Here is a 17,382-nt window from a genome sequence, read left to right on the forward strand (position 1 = left end):
AATAAAGGATTTTGATGAACGTCATGGGTGAAAAATAGGCTCTATTGGTACAAAACAAGGAAGAAACACAGTCAAGTGGGCACCTCCAAGTAAACTTACCACATAAATCAGTAAAAATATCTCAAAAGCAAAGGACGCAATTCCTACTGTCACATACCATTAATACGGATTAAAACATTGATCTGTTAAGTCAGAATACAGTACAGGAGGTCTCCTTACTTCGTTACTTAATCACATCTACCTTGACAAGTTAAAAATTTGCATTTTGGGGAATCACGCATCAGGGAATTCACACTTTGCGCCTATATAAGTGTCTCTAGAGACGCAACCTTTTGTCGAAGGTGTAGGTGTACATGGATAGGCGTGGGAACTGCTTCCGGCCACAGCTAAAAGTTGAAGTCGAAGTCTTCCCCGGAGTGCGCCCCGCGGCGGTCGCAGTCCAGCCCGCCACACAGGACGAGGCACGACGCGGGCAGGACGGCCTGGAGCGCCTTGCGCTGCGCCCTACAGTGGTCCGGGTAAGCGCAGCGGTGTGCGGGCCGGACCCAGCGACGCAGCACGCGCAGCCCGCACCGCGCCATCATCGGCACCAGCGTCTCCGTGGCAACCGTCACGGGCCACTCCTCGCCGTCCGCGTCCTGGGGGCAGTGGCGGAACCAGAGAGGGTCGAAAGGGGGTAAACCATCAACTCACAGGACTCGGACTGAGTGTTTGATTGATAACGTATTGACGTTTGTACGCATTAGGGTAATTGTAAAGTGAAAAAGTGGCTATTTGACATTTTTGAATACTTATGTCAGATGTCCCAATGTAAGGGGAAAAGTTTGTTTCTACTACATAACCTCATACCCTAAGACCAAGGCCTCATCTCCTATTAGTTTCTGAGTTATGGAGGTTTATATAAACTTTCAGTCGTTTCTCCCAAATTCTCCTCACGACAAAGGATTAACAGTCCAGTCTTCAGATTCTGGCAGTTTTTTCTATTTTTGCATAGGAAAAAGATAGTGTTGCCCTTTTTTTTAAAAAACATCTGCCTTAGTTTTTCTGAAAAACCAAAAACAAGGCCAAAATGGGGCAAAATCTCTCAAATTTGAAGAAAAATAAAAAAGGCCTGGTAAAATAGCTGTTACAGCCTCTTCTTGACTGATATTTTCAAATCTGCCAACGCTATCTTTTTTCCTATGCAAACTAGATTAAATTGCCAGAATCTGCAGACTGGGTAGCTAATCCTTTGTCGTGAGGAGAATTTGGTAGAAACGAGTGGAAGTTAATGTAAACCTCCATAGCTCAGAAACTAGTGGGAGAAGAGGCCTCCTACTTTGGGATTGAATTCATCTTACAATGGTTGAATTTAAACCACAAAATGATCTTCCTGTGATAAATATTTCTAGGACATGCTAGTTTCACTTCACAGTATCCTTAATAAGCATACTAACATTTTTGTTTGTCCTACAAACATTACTATCAATTTAGTCTTAACAAATTCTTAGCAAAACTCTATTAATGCGCACAAACGTCAATGAATATTGATAAAATGTCGATTGAAGAATGAGGGTGTAGATGTGTTGGCTGTCGCGGACCGTACCTTGGACGCTCCAGCAGAGAGCATGACCTCCTTGAGCGAATGGCCGTAGGCGCGCAGCAGCAGCTCAGTCACGTTCTGCGGCAGGTCGAACGCCCGCAGCCACGCGATGCCCGTCCCAGGCTCGCTGGGGGCAGCGATCTCCATGACTGGCTCTTCATCCTTCGCCATGGCGAAGAACTCTGCTTCCAGGCGACGCAGCCTGCGGCACAAGGATAAGTGACACGCTGGTAAAACAAAGGCATATGCCCCTACACTCTCAGTCTCTTTGTGGACTTTTTAACCTCTTGCTCATTAAGTTTTATGAACACACGTCAATTGTACTGTTTTCTCTTTAGCTATGCACAATTTTGATCGTTTAAGATTGTGTGAGTACCAAGGGAGACTTGTAACACTTCTCTAAAATTGTTAAACTTAGTAAAATTGAAAAATCTTCATAGAACTGACTTGCTTGGTCCAAACCCACCGTCCAAACGCTTCATCACCTTTCCAAACAAGTATGAAACAAAGTGCTTGAACAGTTTTGTGGTCATTCTTTCCCAAGTCACCCGAGGTCCCGAAATAGATGTCTCGGATTCCGACGAAACTTTGTGGGTGTGTTCCCTATGTAGCAAAGAGCTCCAGAAACATTTTTCAACTTTTTTGGTCGGCCCAAAAATTTTTTATCACGTATTTTGTAAAAAACACTGGAACCTTCACTAAAAATTTGTTTGTTGCCTGAGGGCGACCTGCCCGGTGGATTTCCCTTCTTTTCATGGTACTGAAAAAAAAAGTCTCCGAGAGCCACCTCAGAAGTCACTTGTTCCAGGAGGTATGGACCAAAAAATTCGTTTTTCGCGAATACCCAAAAAATGCATCCGAATTTTTTGATGAAAATTTTTTTAAGGAAGGTCCTATGGTGATCTATAACCCTTATTGGTTTTGGGTTTGGCCAATTGAAAACAGAATAAAAATCGCGTTTTTCCCGTTTTTTTCGCAGTTTTTGGCCCACAGTATCGCCATTTTAAGTCTGACCATTAGACTTTTTGATATAAGTTGAAGTCAAATCGGAGTGTTTTGAAAAATCGCCATTTTTACGATTGGAATCCAACTAGGGCAAACTACACAGTTACCGTCAGTTTAAGAGCATCGCTTTCTTTTCAAGGGCCTCTAGGGTAGGTTTTGACACTTAGACCCGTGCGACTTGTTCCAGACACCTCAGAGGGATCTAGACAACGAAGTGGCTGACAAAGATTTCACTAAAAACTTTTAGTGACGCTCTTATTTAACCTGAGAAAAAGGTTACCAAAAACACAGTAATCGGCACCCTTTATGACAGTTATCGGCACCCCTTGTTAAAAAGGCAAAACATGACCGAAAGTGACGCAAATTTCAAACAGTCGTCACAGACACTCTATATCACCCCTTGACATGTCACGAACCCCCTCTCTCTTCTGTTATGCCTCTTGCGCCCTTCATTTTAGACTCACGGACAACTAGCACCATGAGCTGCGAAAAAACAACCTCTCAAAGCGCCGAGGAGGACATTTCGTAAATCACGTAGATCACTGGGAAATAGTGGTCCGATTTCATTCAAATTTGGCAGGGGTCTTCCTACGGTCATAATGCATCAGAATATTAACTCCCGGACGACGCCCGAAACACCAGTGAAGTTTGAGGCCACCCTGACGATAACTGTGTTTGGGGTGATTTCTCTGGTGCAGTTATCGGCACCCCCCGAAAGAGGGCAAGCAAGAGGAATTTCTGTGCACCAAGCACAGTATGCCTTCTTCAATAGATGGGGAGAAGAAACCTGGCAAGGAGAATAGTTTTTTCAGGCCCACTTTCACGAATTTAACGAAAGATTGAACCCCTGTTCCTAGCATAGAAAATAAGAACGGGCGGCCGAAGCGGCCTCATTCTGCACTTGACTAGAAACATGGCTCTGTTGGCTGACATGCTCAGTCAAACGCGATGCTGTCTCGGTCCTGCATGCCCAAAAGGTGTCTCTAGCGACCTGCATTGGCCGCATCACTAACGGACGCGTACTTGCAGAGCAGGACCCAATTATTCGCCGAGATGACGATAACTGTACCCCTGCCGATAACTGTATAGTTTACCCTAACCTAGATGCGTAAAATGGGCGATTTTTCAAAATACCCCGATTTGACTTCAACTTATATCAATCGATTCGTCTTGGAATCCAACTAATCTAGATGCGTAAAAAGGGCGATTTTTTCAAAATACTCCGATTTGACTACAACTTATATCAATCGATTCGTCTTGGAAACGCGAAAAAAAAGTCTAATGGCGCACATTAAGTCAGACTTAAAATGGCGATACTGTTGGCCAAAAACTGCGAAAAAAAAGCGGAAAAACGCGATTATTATTCTGCTTTCCATTAGCCAAACCCAAAACCAATAAGGGTGATAGACCACCATAGGACCTTCCTTAAAAAAATTATCATCAAAAAATTCGGATGCATTTTTTGGGTATTCGCGAAAAACGAATTTTTTGGTCCATATCTCCTGGAACAAGTGACTTCTGAGGTGGCTCTCGGAGACTTTTTTTTTCAGTACCATGAAAAGAAGGGAAATCCACCGGGCAGGTCACCCTCGGGCAACAAACAAATTTTTAGTGAAGGTTCCTGTTTTTTTTTGTTTTTTTTTTTTACAAAATACATGATTAAAAAATTTTGGGCCGACCAAAAAAGTTGAAAAGTTTTTCTGGAGCTCTTTGCTACATAGGGAACACACCCACAAAGTTTCGTCGGAATTCGAGACATCTATTTCGGGACCTCGGGTGACTTGGGAAAGAATTACCCTTTAGCTTCCGAATGTGCTCAGCCAGAGGGTAGGTCCAAAAAGAAAGAAAAGCAGAAGTTACCCCGGTTTACGGTACCTCGGCATGGCGTGCAGCTCGGCCAGCATGCTGCGCGTGGCGGGCACCAGGCTCAGCTCCTCCAGGTAGGGCGCCACGCGACGCAGCAGCCGCAGTGCCCACGGCGGGTCCATGTGCGGCTCGCAGTGGCTGGTCCGCAGCAGGAGGCGGCGCACCTGCAGAGGAAACAGCCCAGTGACAAAAAAAAGAGAATAACCACAACAAAAGTACACAAATTCCTGGCAAATTTTTTATCAGGGATTTATTGTACACTTTCCAAGTACACAAATTCCTGGCAAATTTTTTTATCAGGAATTTATTGTACTTTCCAAGTACTGGCAAATTTTTTTATCAGGAATTTATTGTACTTTCCGAGTACAAGAATTGATGTACAATGTACAATGGAATCGGCATGATGAGTGCTGTGCAGTCCAGGCCCCTTTGTGGTTTGAACCATTCTCGTTGTACTCTCTACAACCCCTGTTGCACTCTTATTGTACAGTTTCTGTTGAACTTTTGTTGTAATGTTCACTTTTTATTGCAGTGGGGGGCACTTGCAGGGGTGCTGGTTTTGACTACCTTGCAGACGGCTACTCAGTGATGAAAAAAGGCGGGGGCAAAGGGCAGAGCTTCAGGAACAGCTCGGCGAATTTCCTATCAAGTTCGATCGTTTGGGACAACTAACAGTAAAAAGGCACTGCTATGGAATCCACAAGCTGAAGATGAAAGATCGAAGAAACCAGAGGTGTGGTGTTTGCAGAAATACACTCCGCTCACTCTATTATCCGCACCAAATGAACAAACTAAGCGAAATACACTTGGGCTTAAGGACGATCCCTGGTGAAAAAATGGGCCAAAATGGCCAAAATCAGTAAGGGAGGGTGGGGCACCATGACCACTGGGGTACCATGACCACCCCCGTCGCTCTCGGGAACTTCTTTGCCGACGGCAACCGGTCGACCGGACTTTCGAGAGAATAGCATTCTAACTATTTTCAGCCAGAGCCCTACCTTCTAGCTTCAAGGGTACGACCATAGCACCTCGCCAAAATTTTTGTTACAGCGTTTTGGCTAAATTGGGCGTATTTCAAATCTGGGATATTTTTTCTCACTGTCACATTTGAGGAGATAGGTTCGATGTCTTACGTTTTTCTCAAAGTGTCGGCTCTCCGGCAAAATATCCAACATCACATTTAATTCTAAGTAGCTTTTGTCTTGCTCGGAGAGCTTCAGAAAATGTATAAAGGTTGAATAATTGCTGCAGAATAGATAGTTTCATCACAAATCGTGAATCACCAGGATGATTAAGAATGGTTCTGAAACTGAGACTTGAAATGGTAGTTTCTATAGCACTAAATGAGCTCCAAACCGCAAAAGTTGGCCGCGAAAGCGATCCGTGGCTACTTTGCACCGAGACGGTTCTGGCATTATGAGAAACAGCATTTATTTCACTTGTTTGCAGTGTAGTAACCGCGATAATTTTCTTAAAATTTACCAAATTGAAATCTGCATACGAATTTGGATTCGTCTTCTTTGGATGTGAAATTTGAAAGCCTTAGGGCGTTAATTGTTTTAAACCGTCCATTTAAGGCATCTTAGAACGTTTGAAACTTCGATGGTTTTTAGAGTGTTTGTTTGTTAAGTTGACTGGCCTGATGGCAAGGACAGCGATAAAAACAATTTTAGAGAGAATACAGGTAGAAAGTACACTTCTTGGGCCAAAAAAATACTGTGGTCATGGTGCCCCATAGGTGGGGCGCCATGACCACTTTGCGTTTTATTTTCCAAAGTGTTCTGTGAGCCTGCCGTGCATTGCAGACAAGTTCCAATGAGTGGAAGAGGTCCTTGGAGGTCCAAAGAATCCCCTCATGCTGGAAACTTCTCTTTTCGAACCACACGGTGGAGTAGGGGGAGGGTGATTCCGTGCGTAGGGGGTCATTTCAGGTCACCGGGGCCTTGCGCCTGAACTGAGGTTGATTTGGTAGCTTGGGCAATTCAAATTTGTTTTACTAAACGAAGACCATGTCCTCATGTGGATAAGTCGATCTAACTTTTGTTTATCTGGGTTTCGTAAGCTGCTAAAGTGTCGTTTTGTAAGTTCCGCCATGGTCACCAACACCTATAAGACAACATTGCCATGCTGTAGTATATGACTCAGCCACATCTAAAGAAAACTGGCTATTTCACTCTCTCCCCTGACTTAGTCTTCACAAAATTACGGAGGGTGACCTTTGTATCATCACTTGTTGAACCCGAAACAGCCTTTGGGAAAATGTCCACCGTGTGACCATGTGACCTATGCTGTTTTTACAAATGACGGTCTACTGGGGTTCCTTTTCATTTTAGAAACTCGCGACCACTTGGGATCGAAAGAACATAAAAAACACTTCCAGAAGCCCGTGCCCACGGGACCTGGGGCGGTCAAACGACGCTTCCAGGCCGTCAGAAGAGTTCAAAACGGTAAGGGTGTAAAAATGGATGTAAATTCCGTTTCGGGCCGTAGCTCCTCCATCTGAGGGAGAAAGTTCCCACAACCTTCGCTGAAAAATGCTATTTTGGATGCTGAAAATGACACCGTCAACAGTTTTTACCCATCTTGTAACCCAGCGGTTCAGGAGACTAAAAACTTCGCTTTGTAAATTCCGTAATCTGTAAATTCCGTCATTATTTCTGTAAATTCCGCCGTATTTCATAGGGAGTGAAAATAAAAGTCAACTTGTAGCGCTGCCACACTCAGAGGGGTACTGTGGGGTACTATGTATGCCATCTACACCAAATTTAGCCCCTAAAGTTGAACTTTAAAAAAGAACATTTGGTACATCCAAAATGACCCCCTACGCACGGAATCACCCGGGAGACACAAAAAAAAGTGGTCATGGTTCCCCACCCTCCCTTATTTCCAGAGTTCTTTGCTAAATATGTGCATAGAAGGTTTCAGATTCATGGGATTCAACCTTTAATCTACGTGGGTTATTTCTTTATCATACGGAAAGAAATAACATTAAGATCAATTTTCGCTGACTTACATCCTCAACTCCACTGCTTTACTCAGTCGACAAAATATTCTGTCGTAGAAACAAGTCATGCATTCCTGGTTGACACTACATGAGTCACCTTGCATGGAATGTATTCTTTGGTGACTTGTCCACAAGTTTTAATGCCGATTTCTCAATAGGAGCCCTTCTTTTGTCTAAAGACACAAATAAGTTTGACAAAAGGCAAAATATTCACTTTATGAAATTATTAAAATGTAGAAATTTCTAGCTTGGAACAAGAATTGAATGTGAAGACTTCCTCATTAAAATCTCTAGTATACATCTAAAGGATAATCCCAAAAAAATTTCTAGACTTTCCGTCCCCATGAAAGATGCAGGAAGATTTCTCCTGTGATGCTCTAAAAAACATATAAAAGGTACTTTTCAGTACTTTTTTGAGACACCGTTCAATATTTTGGATTAAATTTTGTTTTAAGAACTCAATTAAATCAACCTAACGATTGGGGAAAGCTTCCTCACTAAGATTTTTTTAAAGCTTTATGTAGGATTCTTTAAGCGGAAACAACCAAATAAGACCTACTTCGGAAACAGTAAAGTATCTTATCTACAGGACCCCTCGAAGTTAAAGCTGAAGAGAACTGTACATGCCTGAGCTTGCCTGAAAGCACGCTCTTTTTAGCGCATGCCTGCCAAGCATGCACTAACTAGTGCTACATACCATGGACGGACACGCTTTCGCTTACTGATGTAGAAGACAGACAACTCCCTATCTCTTGTGCACGAGATGTATGCTTCAGCTAGCGTGGCCACGGCATGGCTGTACTAGTACGTGCGTTTCTGGCAGGCATGCTCCAGTTAGAGCAAACAGTGCACGCTTTTCGATCTGATCTATAGAGTACACACGACTTCACTGCAAACCTAACTGTCTACTAAGTACACAAAAGCATGCTTGCAAGTACACACTTACAGACGCATGGCCAAGTACGCTCTTACAAATGCATACTTGCAAGTACACACTTACAAACGCATGCTTGACGACGTACAACTCCATGCTTGTAAGTGTGTACTTGCAAGCATGCATTTGTAAGTGTGTACTTGGCCAAGTATGCGTTTGTAAGTGTGTACTTGCAAGCATGCATTTGTAAGTGTGTACTTAGTAAACAGTTAGGATTGTTGTGTTAGCGAGGGAGCAGAACTCCAGATGTGCACCAAAGTTCATGAAAAATCTTGAATTTTACCTAACCTTCTCTTCAAAATCCATGAACTTAATTCGACATTCAAATAATTTTAAAGAAAACCAGTGCTTACCTGTCACAAGCGTATCTGCATACTCACCGAGGCGCGTGAATGGATGATGGACTCGAGCTGGCTGCTAGTTAGAGTGTCGGCGTCTACGACGAGTGTGTCCAGGTGGCCGGCGGTCGCCATCAAACGAAGTCGGTGGTTCCTCTCCGACTGCTTGTCGAAGGTCGACTCGACGGAAGTGGAGTCGTCGTCACTGCTGGCCGGCCACTCTACAAACACAAGTGTGTACCAAGCATGCTTCAGGTTGGCATGCCTGGTTGGCTCCAGGTGCAGTGTACATGCAGGCTGAAGCATGCTTAGTTACACACTTGTCTCTGTGGAGCAGTCGTCGCTGCTGGACGATTCGTCGTCGACACTGTTGCTCTCTCTGTAGATGTACGGTATCGGGAAGGAGAGGCATACGCGAAGCTGCAGCCACACGGCGCGGTCCCTGAAGCAGGCGGGGTGCACCATCTCAAGAAGCGGCTCGGGGTCTAAACCCGTGCTGTGTCATGCGCGCAATGCATTCGTAAAACTGGACGGTGCTTTTCCTGCACTCTGAGAAAAACCGACGGTAAATCCTGGATAATTTTTTGCCAAACTTTACCGTACTTCAAAAACCAGTATTTACCGTACCTGTTTTACAAAATATTCCGTAGTCTTTTAACACTAGTTACCGTTCTTACGTACAGTCCATGCCGTAGGAGGAACCAGATCTGGTCCAAGTGTGAGACATGCCGTGTCTCACACTTGCATGCGTAGGACACACGGGGCTCACACTTGCAAGCGTGAGACATCGTGGTTCGCATGAGACTGTCTCACACTTGGATTGGCAGTGCAGCTTGTGCACAAAAACTGTCAAGTAATTCAGTGTGCACACCGTTCAGATTCTAGGATAGTACTCACCGGGCGAATTCCCTCCATGCGCAGTTCACCTCTCCAAGCGTGAATAAGTCACGAGGCGAAAGGAAAGATGATATGAGGATTAGAAGCTCCTTAGGCAGAACGGTCATCGGATCAATCCCAGAACAGGCTCTCTCCTCCGCCAACTCAGTACGCCTTGATGCCGTCGCCATCTTCAAAGTGCGACTCATGAAGCAGCACAAGGACCTGCAAAGTTAGTAACTCAACATTACAAAGGGTAGACGAGGGAAAAAAAGAAACTGAGATGCCACCAATCATTTTCACAATAAGCATTGTAACCACCGTCGCCAGTTACACACGAGGAGGAACAAAACCAGAAGTCGAAAACCTGCAGTCGTGGATTTTCTAAACGATTGGACCCTTGTTCGCACTAAATTACCATGTACTTTTAGGATCTACTTCCGCCAACATGGCGTCTGTGTGCTTCCGGTTCAGGGATCTACAAAAGTACCCTATTCGCCGAGGTGTCGGAACGGAGGGCAGATGAGCACAGCTCGAGACGCGTAATAGGGTACTTTCGTAGATCCTGAACCGGAAGCAAGCAGACGCCATATTGGCCGGAAACTCACCTCTCTTCGCATCTAAAACTATAGCCGAACTGTACAAATATTGCTCGCGAAACACATATGAACTGCAAATAAGTACCGTAGAACGGGGTAACATGAGACATGAAGGAAAATCGAGACAAAGCGCACTTTTTTCGGTTTTTGTCACGTTGCTCTCTAGCGGTTGTGCAGAAGACCACCGTGAATTTTTTTTGTGATCTAGGAGGCCGTGGCAGCTTACAGGAAACGCACGAAGGCTATCAGAGACTCACCGGGATTATTTAGAACCAAAGGAAAAGCCTCTTAATTTTAACAAGTTTTATAAAGTTAGTAAAAACCTCCCCAGAAACCTCGGTTAGAACTTGGGTTCTCGTCCGAACGAGGTTTAAATCTGTAGGCAATTATGTCAACATAATCAGGACAAAATTTGGTTCCGTTATGTCTACTCTCGGGCTGCCCGTTCCAGATGGAATACAATTTTGTTACCTTGCAGGGAAAATAGAGACACCTCTTTTCGTTTGAAACATGAGGCTAGACATACTCCACTGTTAATAATTTCAAGTAAGAATGATTTTAACACGAAAATGCTTTACTATCTGACCGGCATCTATGCTCTTCGTTTAGTATTTTTATGTGACAGGCACAACTCATGACTTCTTATACATTTTGCAGCTTTCTTAAGTGACACCTATTTTTCTCCCCTCCAGATTTTATATCGTCTCCATTATAGTTTCCAATTATCTTTAAAATGAATGAAAAGAACTTAAAAAGCTCCAAACCCGCCTAAATGATTTAATTATCCATACTTCTTTAACATTTCTTTCTTTTGTCTCACCCCACATTGCAGGGAAATATGGGACGGCATTCCGAGGGTTATTGAAAGGTCCCTACTGCACCTAAAAATCTGAAATTTAGTGGGAGTGTAGCCAAAGGGTCAATGAACAAGTGATGAACACCTCAGTACCTCAAATTGAAATTGAAAGGGGGAAATTCACAAAAAAAACTCGAAATTTGTCTCATATTACCCCGTTCTACGGTATGTAACGACCGTTAATGTTCAAGTGTGGCCGGTACGTTTGACTATAGTCTACTTTCCCATGTCAAGTTTTGATCTACTTCCGCCAACATGGCGTCTGTGTGCTTCCGGTTCACGATCTACGAAAGTACCCTATTTTCTGACAAGGTAGGCCGGTGTACGCCAGACTGTGGCTTGTCGTAACAGCTACAGTCTGGCGTACACCTACCTTACCGGGAAATTACGCGGAACTTGAGCTGTACTCATCTGTACTCGTGAGTTCATGTGTACTAACAGCGCACATTGATTATCTCCTCGGTACTGCATGGCCGGTTGCTCATATAAGGAAACTCAACGCCCCCCCCCCCCCCCTGTGGAGCCTTATATTACGCAACCCTCAAAACTATTACCTGAACATACGCATTAAATGTCATATACGATTTTGTACGACACATCACAGTTTTTAGTGCACACGAACTTTTCGTACAATTTTTGTACGAAAAATTGCACAAAATTCTTCATTTTGTGCAAAATCTCGGACGAATTTGTACGGAAAGTTCGTGTGCACCAAAAGCTGTGATGTCTCGTACAGAATTAGTACTAAAACATTTAGTGTGTAGACAACCCACAACACAATTCCCTCGAATTTAGGCAATGCGCAGTACAATCATACTGAAGATAGGCATTAAGTGCGACATGACCTGCCAGGACATCCCAGGTAGGAGTCCACAGAAATGCGGTTCAGAATAAGCTGATGACGGAAATCGACCTAACGTTGATCCTGTTCTAAGAAATTAACGAGTAGTAGTAAATGTTACGATAATCTCAGTTCAGTTCTTACTTGAACCACATTTTCCAGCTTGGCTTTTGTCCAGTAAATTTATCTCTCTCTCTCTCTCTCTCTCTCTCTCTCTCTCTCTCTCTCTCTCTCTCTCTCTCTCTCTCTCTCTCTCTCTCTCTCTGACAACCCATTCTACTTCCGATCCCAAACCTCGTAATAGATTCCTCACCTTTCACGGCGTCTTCGTTTCCAAGGGTAAAGAAGCCGACACTGACGCGCAGTTAAACTTTGCGAACTCTCTGCCACCTAATGTTTAAAACGGAGGTCCAAAAGGAGGTCCGGAAACAAAAGAGCGAAAAGGAACTAGACTTGATAGCATTTGATACGGCGGCCGGCAGCGAAGCCTGCCGACGGCAGGTCAGTGCCACAGGCCATGGCCACAGGTGTAATCGTAGGTGTAAACGCCAGGCCCCTGCAGCCATCATCAAAGTAAAGCACAAATGTAATCCCTCAACAGTAAAGCAATAGGAACCAACACCATACCGTCTAGCGGCCCCTGCTACGCACTTCGTCGAGGTAACAGAGGGTGGGGCACATACTACCGCCTTTTTTCAGCGCCTCTCAGAAGCCATGGAGATAAAGTTGCGGGAACCCGTTTCAGTCTAAAAGGTTCTTTGAACCTTCAACTTTACAAAGGCCTGGGCGGATATTTGGTCGAAAGTCAACATATACTGTAGATGAGCTGTCATAAAAAGGCTTGCAATGGACCATTCTAGTCGTGGCCGACTAAAGAACAAGAAGAATCACAAAAGTGTACATTTTTTGCACTTTTACATCAAATATTTAAGACCCCTTGCTTGGTATAAGTTAATGAAATTATTTTTTTAGTAAATACAACATACTATGAGCGAATATATACACTTTAAATGCCCGCAATGGAGTCTTTTGTGATTCTTGTTCTTCACTCAGCCACGACTAGAATGGTGACTTCAATTGTCAGCTGGTGCCCCGCCTTTGGGAGAGTGAGACTCTTTATTTAAATTCGCGTAGGCAACGGAGTATTAGACTCAGAATGCCCCAAACCGTCCTTAAAATTGTGATCTCTTTATAGTGTACACTCTCATTCCAGGAACGTGACATCACGTTGAAACGAACGTGACAAAATGTCTCGTTCGTTTGAGCATTGTGTCACATTCGTTTTAATGTGAACAAGCTGCTTTTTGGCCAATTCACACCCAAACGAATATGCTCAAACGAACGTGACACTTTGTCACGTTCGTTTCAACGTGATGTCACGTTCCTGGAATGAGAGGGTGGTGTTCAACTGGATCATCGCGGAGAGCAAGAGCTCAGTTCTGTTTGCAATCTCGCGTGTTTTAACACAAGCAGGGCCGGACTGGCTAAGTCAGGGCCCCGGTCGCAGTGTGACGTCAAGGGCCCCCTTTTCCGATATGCGTCCATTGTTTTAAATTTACTAGCCAGGAGAACACGGTAAAAACGGTACCTGGTTTTCCCAGGAAGCCTATGGTATAGACATAGGTGATTTCCAGGGAGTTCCTGGGAAAACCAGGAACCGTTTTTACCGTGAAGGCCTTCGGTCTCGCTGCTGAGCTGGATTCTGCTGGAGATGGAAATGCATTTCCATCAGTAGTAAATTAGGAAGTGTTTATTTTGAAAATGGGCCGCTTTTCTTTGAGCGGTAGTAGCCAGCAGGCTCGGACTGGCCAGGGCAGACAGGCAGATGCCGGGGCCTTCGGGTTTAGGACCATTAACGTCACAAAGTTGGTCAAAAAGTGATTGAATCTCCGAAAGTAGCCGTTTTCACTGACATTGGGCAGCCACTGTGTCCAATGTAGTTGCCTTAAAAGGCCTCCCTCGACGCCCTAGTATTCTTATGACCCCACTATTTCATGCCCTGTATCGGGAAGACGTTGACCACAACGATTTTGGCTTTGACCGCAACGATTTTGGGACCAAAGTTGGTCAAAAAGTGGTCGAATCTCGGAAATTTGCTGATTTTGGGCGGCCACTGCATCCAATCTAGTAGCCGTAAAAGGCCTCCCTCGACGTTCTAGTATTCTTAAGACCCCACTCTTTCATGGCCTGTATCGGGAAGACGTTGACCACAACGATTTTGCCTTTGACCGCAACGATTTTAGGACCAAAGTTGGTCAAAAAGCGCTTAATTTGCCGAAATCTTGCGTAAAATCGGTAGAAATTTCGTAAAATACCATCAAAATCTCGCGGAATCCGGCATAATTTTGACGCGAAATCCTGCGAAATCTTGAGAAACCTCTACAGAGTCCCTACCATTAAATTATCCTGTGTATGAAAAATTTTCAAATGGGGCCCCTTCGATTTAAGTACGTAAATAGTTAAAGACCGCGACTTTGCCGCGGCCAAAAAGGCCCCGCGGTGAAAAGGCCCCGTGGCCCGCGGCCGAAAGGCCCCGCGCTTCGCGCGAGGCCCCGGGCGCGATCGCGCCCTTGCGGCCCGGGCCAGTCCGGGCCTAAACACAAGCTGAAGGCAAACTGAAAATGCGTTCACAAGCTTCAAAAAGTACTCCAAGCGTCAAGAAACAAAATTCAATCCAGACACAATTTATGATTCAAACAAAATTTCCGCGCTCTTTATAAAGATTTGCATCAAACACTAAAAAATCACTGCTTCGTTTTCCAACTTACGTGCGTACGAACGTATGATATCACTTAAGTAAAAGAAATTCAAAACACTACAGGGATTGGAGATTTTCCTTGGAACAAGATCCCCTTGGATGCCAAGACGTGCTTGTACAATGCGGTAACCATCGAAGGAGATACAACAAAGAAGCTTAATAATATATTAAAAGGATAGGTTATCAAAGGGGATATAATAAAGAAACTTAATATTACCTTATAAGGATAATGAAGCTCAATAACACAATAGAAGGATACATAATCATCAAAGGGGGTATAATAAAGAAGTTCATTATTATATTAGAAGGATATGTTACCATAGAAGTGGGTACAGTAAATAAGCTTAATAATGTATTAAAATGATAAGCCGTGCAATTCATGAGTTCTTACAATGAACACCAAAAAAATTGAAGCATGAAACACGTTTTGAGAACCAAGATCAATCAGTACGGCTGTCCGAGGCCTGCCGCACCGAGGAGAAAAGGTTAACCTTCCAAATAGCGGGGAACCCTTTTCAAACCAGAAAAATGAGGCTAAGGGTGTAAAAACAGTTTTCTAGATGCTACTGTAACATTTTCATGGGGATAAAACTCTGAAATCAAATCTTAGATCTCTAAAACCAACAATTAAACAAATTCGGGAGAGGAAGTTTTACGTTTCAGTTACAGTTTTGTTACACTCTCATTCTAGGGGAAACGTGACATCACGTAAAAACGAATGTGACAAACCTTGTGACGAGCTTTTGAGCATTGTGTCTCATTCGTTTGAATGAGAATAAGCTAATTTATGACTCATTCGCATTCAAGCGAATGTGAGACAATGCTCAAAGGAGCGTGACATTTTGTCACATTCGTTTTAGCGGTAAGTTTCGTCACTTTCCTAGAATGAGATAGTAAGTAAGTTAACAGGGGGGAATCAACATACATATGTAAGGTAAGTTCTTTTCCCAAACTAGCGGCTCTCGGCGACGGGAAACCGCGTTACGAAGCGACTTTAGACAGAATATAAACAGTTCCGTATCGGAATGTCCGGGTGAATAAAAGTTAACCTCTCAATATATTCAAGACAAGAGAGAAGGTAGATTTTCGTACAACTTATCTAAACCTATTGTCAATCATTTTCTTCGCGAAATCCGTTCGACTTTGGTCGGTGCCTTGTTTGCTGGCTGAGGGCTGCGGCTGCAGCACATGCATGCTGCTGCTGCGTGTGAGTAAAAGTGCGGGTGAGGCGCCGCGCTGCCCACCAGGGGTCCCGGCATGTAGGCAGACACCATCCCTAAGCTGTAGGCCTGGAAGCACACACCAATCGCAGAGAGCTGTCAAAGGTTGTTCTACCCCTCATTCCTGAAAACCCTGCTCACTGAAAATCCAAGTGTGTGACGAGATAGTCACGCTTTAGCGTGAACCAGAATGTGTCACGCTTATTCAAGTGTGAACCACGTGTGTCTTACGCTTGCATGGTTTGTGCCTCAGCTGCTGCCTCGCTGTGGTTAAATGCCACGGAACTCACTCACGGTGAATCCGATAAATTGCACTGCCAGAAAAGACTAATTCAACAAAACTGCAACAAATCCTGGCAATATTTTTATCATGGTTGACACTGCAAAGCCAGTGGTAAGTTTGCTTGCCACAAAATTGGCAAGCTTTTTGAATGCCAAAAATAGGCAAGCTTGGCCGGGCAATATACTCATCAGCTTGCCAAAAATTGGCAAGCTTATGAAGATATCCGACCGAAACTTGCCAAACTTTGCCATTTAAAACGGCTTGCCAAATATGTGGCTAGCAAACTTACCAATGGCTTTTCAGTGGAATTGTACTTTCGAAGTTCAATCGGGAAGGGGCCGGCATGACAAGTGCAGGCTGTTAACAATCCTCGTTGTGCACATTTTCAATGAACTTCAATGAATTTCAATCAACTGCTGTTGCACTCCTCCGCGCACTCCTCCCACTTTTCCTGCAAGTGTAGGCAAGAACTCACCTTCTGGTAATGGGCTTTGGCCTCCGCTTCTCGCCCACCCTGTCGCCTGCACAGGTTGGCCAGCTTGAGCTCCGTGCTGCCCCTGTCCCCGATGAGGGAAGAGCAACGCTCCAGCAGCCGCTTGGCCTGCGTCGCGGTCTCAACGTTCAGGCCGTCAATCTGGCAAACAGACGCAAGGAATCCGGTCAAACAAAAGGTAAACAACACTGCGAATGAAAGAGTCTTGATCAATAGCCAATTTTGGACTCGCTATGTGTTATCAACCGAATATGGGTGAAATTCATTTTATAAGCAAAATTCGGATGATGACCGTGTTTCCCTCGCCCAAATTTGATTTGAAAACCTTCCACAATGTTGAAAACTCTCATTCCAGGGGAACGTGACGTCACGTTGAAACGAACCGTGACAAATGTCACGTTCGTTAGAAATTGTGTCACATTCGTTTCAATGTTTGAACAAGCCGTTTTTTGCCCGATTCACACCTAAACGAATGTGACAAGTACTCAAACGAACGGACATTTGTCACTTCGTTTCAACCGTGACGTCACGTTCCTGGAATGAGAGTGTGGGCGATGAAGAGATTGTCACCCGAAATTGGGTAATGAAGAATACCGCACACCAAATGATCCAGGAAGCGGAAGAAGGGAATAATTCGACTTATCTCCAAATTGAGTTTTAGTTATAATGTGCCGAGAATGGGTTGAAAATTCATTGCACCAAATTATTTCATCCAGTTCCTAGCAGG

The 17,382-nt window shown here is 44.2% G+C and overlaps 2 protein-coding genes across 7 annotated transcripts in view; both read right to left on the reverse strand.

The window, feature by feature from the left end:
• On the reverse strand, positions 1–9,643 carry LOC117645864. 2 transcript variants are annotated; one of them, XM_034386401.1, is made up of 6 exons: positions 9,627–9,643; positions 9,050–9,171; positions 8,745–8,978; positions 4,448–4,617; positions 1,586–1,784; positions 1–638 (listed from the first exon to the last, which is right to left on the reverse strand). In XM_034386401.1, the coding sequence occupies exons 4-6, from the start codon at positions 4,573–4,575 to the stop codon at positions 387–389; spliced, it is 579 nt and encodes a 192-aa protein (XP_034242292.1). In that variant the 5' UTR covers positions 4,576–4,617; positions 8,745–8,978; positions 9,050–9,171; positions 9,627–9,643; the 3' UTR covers positions 1–386. The 2 variants fall into 2 exon arrangements, with proteins under 2 accessions (XP_034242292.1, XP_034242291.1); XM_034386400.1 differs by having other exon boundaries at positions 13–638; positions 8,772–8,978; positions 9,627–9,637.
• LOC117645858 overlaps positions 9,633–17,382 on the reverse strand; it is a 21,056-nt gene continuing 13,306 nt past the window's right edge. For 4 of the 5 annotated variants that reach the window (XM_034386364.1, XM_034386365.1, XM_034386366.1 and 1 more), the window contains 2 exons: positions 16,638–16,796; positions 14,532–15,948 (listed from right to left, as the gene is read on the reverse strand). In XM_034386364.1, coding sequence (XP_034242255.1) covers positions 15,775–15,948; positions 16,638–16,796 — 333 coding nt within the window. In that variant the 3' untranslated portion in view covers positions 14,532–15,774. Of the gene's footprint in view, positions 9,831–14,531; positions 15,949–16,637; positions 16,797–17,382 lie in introns of those variants that run through there. The other variant, XM_034386369.1, reaches the window with a different exon arrangement.

This window comes from Thrips palmi, unplaced genomic scaffold (genome assembly GCF_012932325.1).
Source record: "Thrips palmi isolate BJ-2018 unplaced genomic scaffold, TpBJ-2018v1 HiC_scaffold_19, whole genome shotgun sequence".
In the NCBI taxonomy this organism is placed as follows: Eukaryota; Metazoa; Arthropoda; class Insecta; order Thysanoptera; family Thripidae; genus Thrips; species Thrips palmi.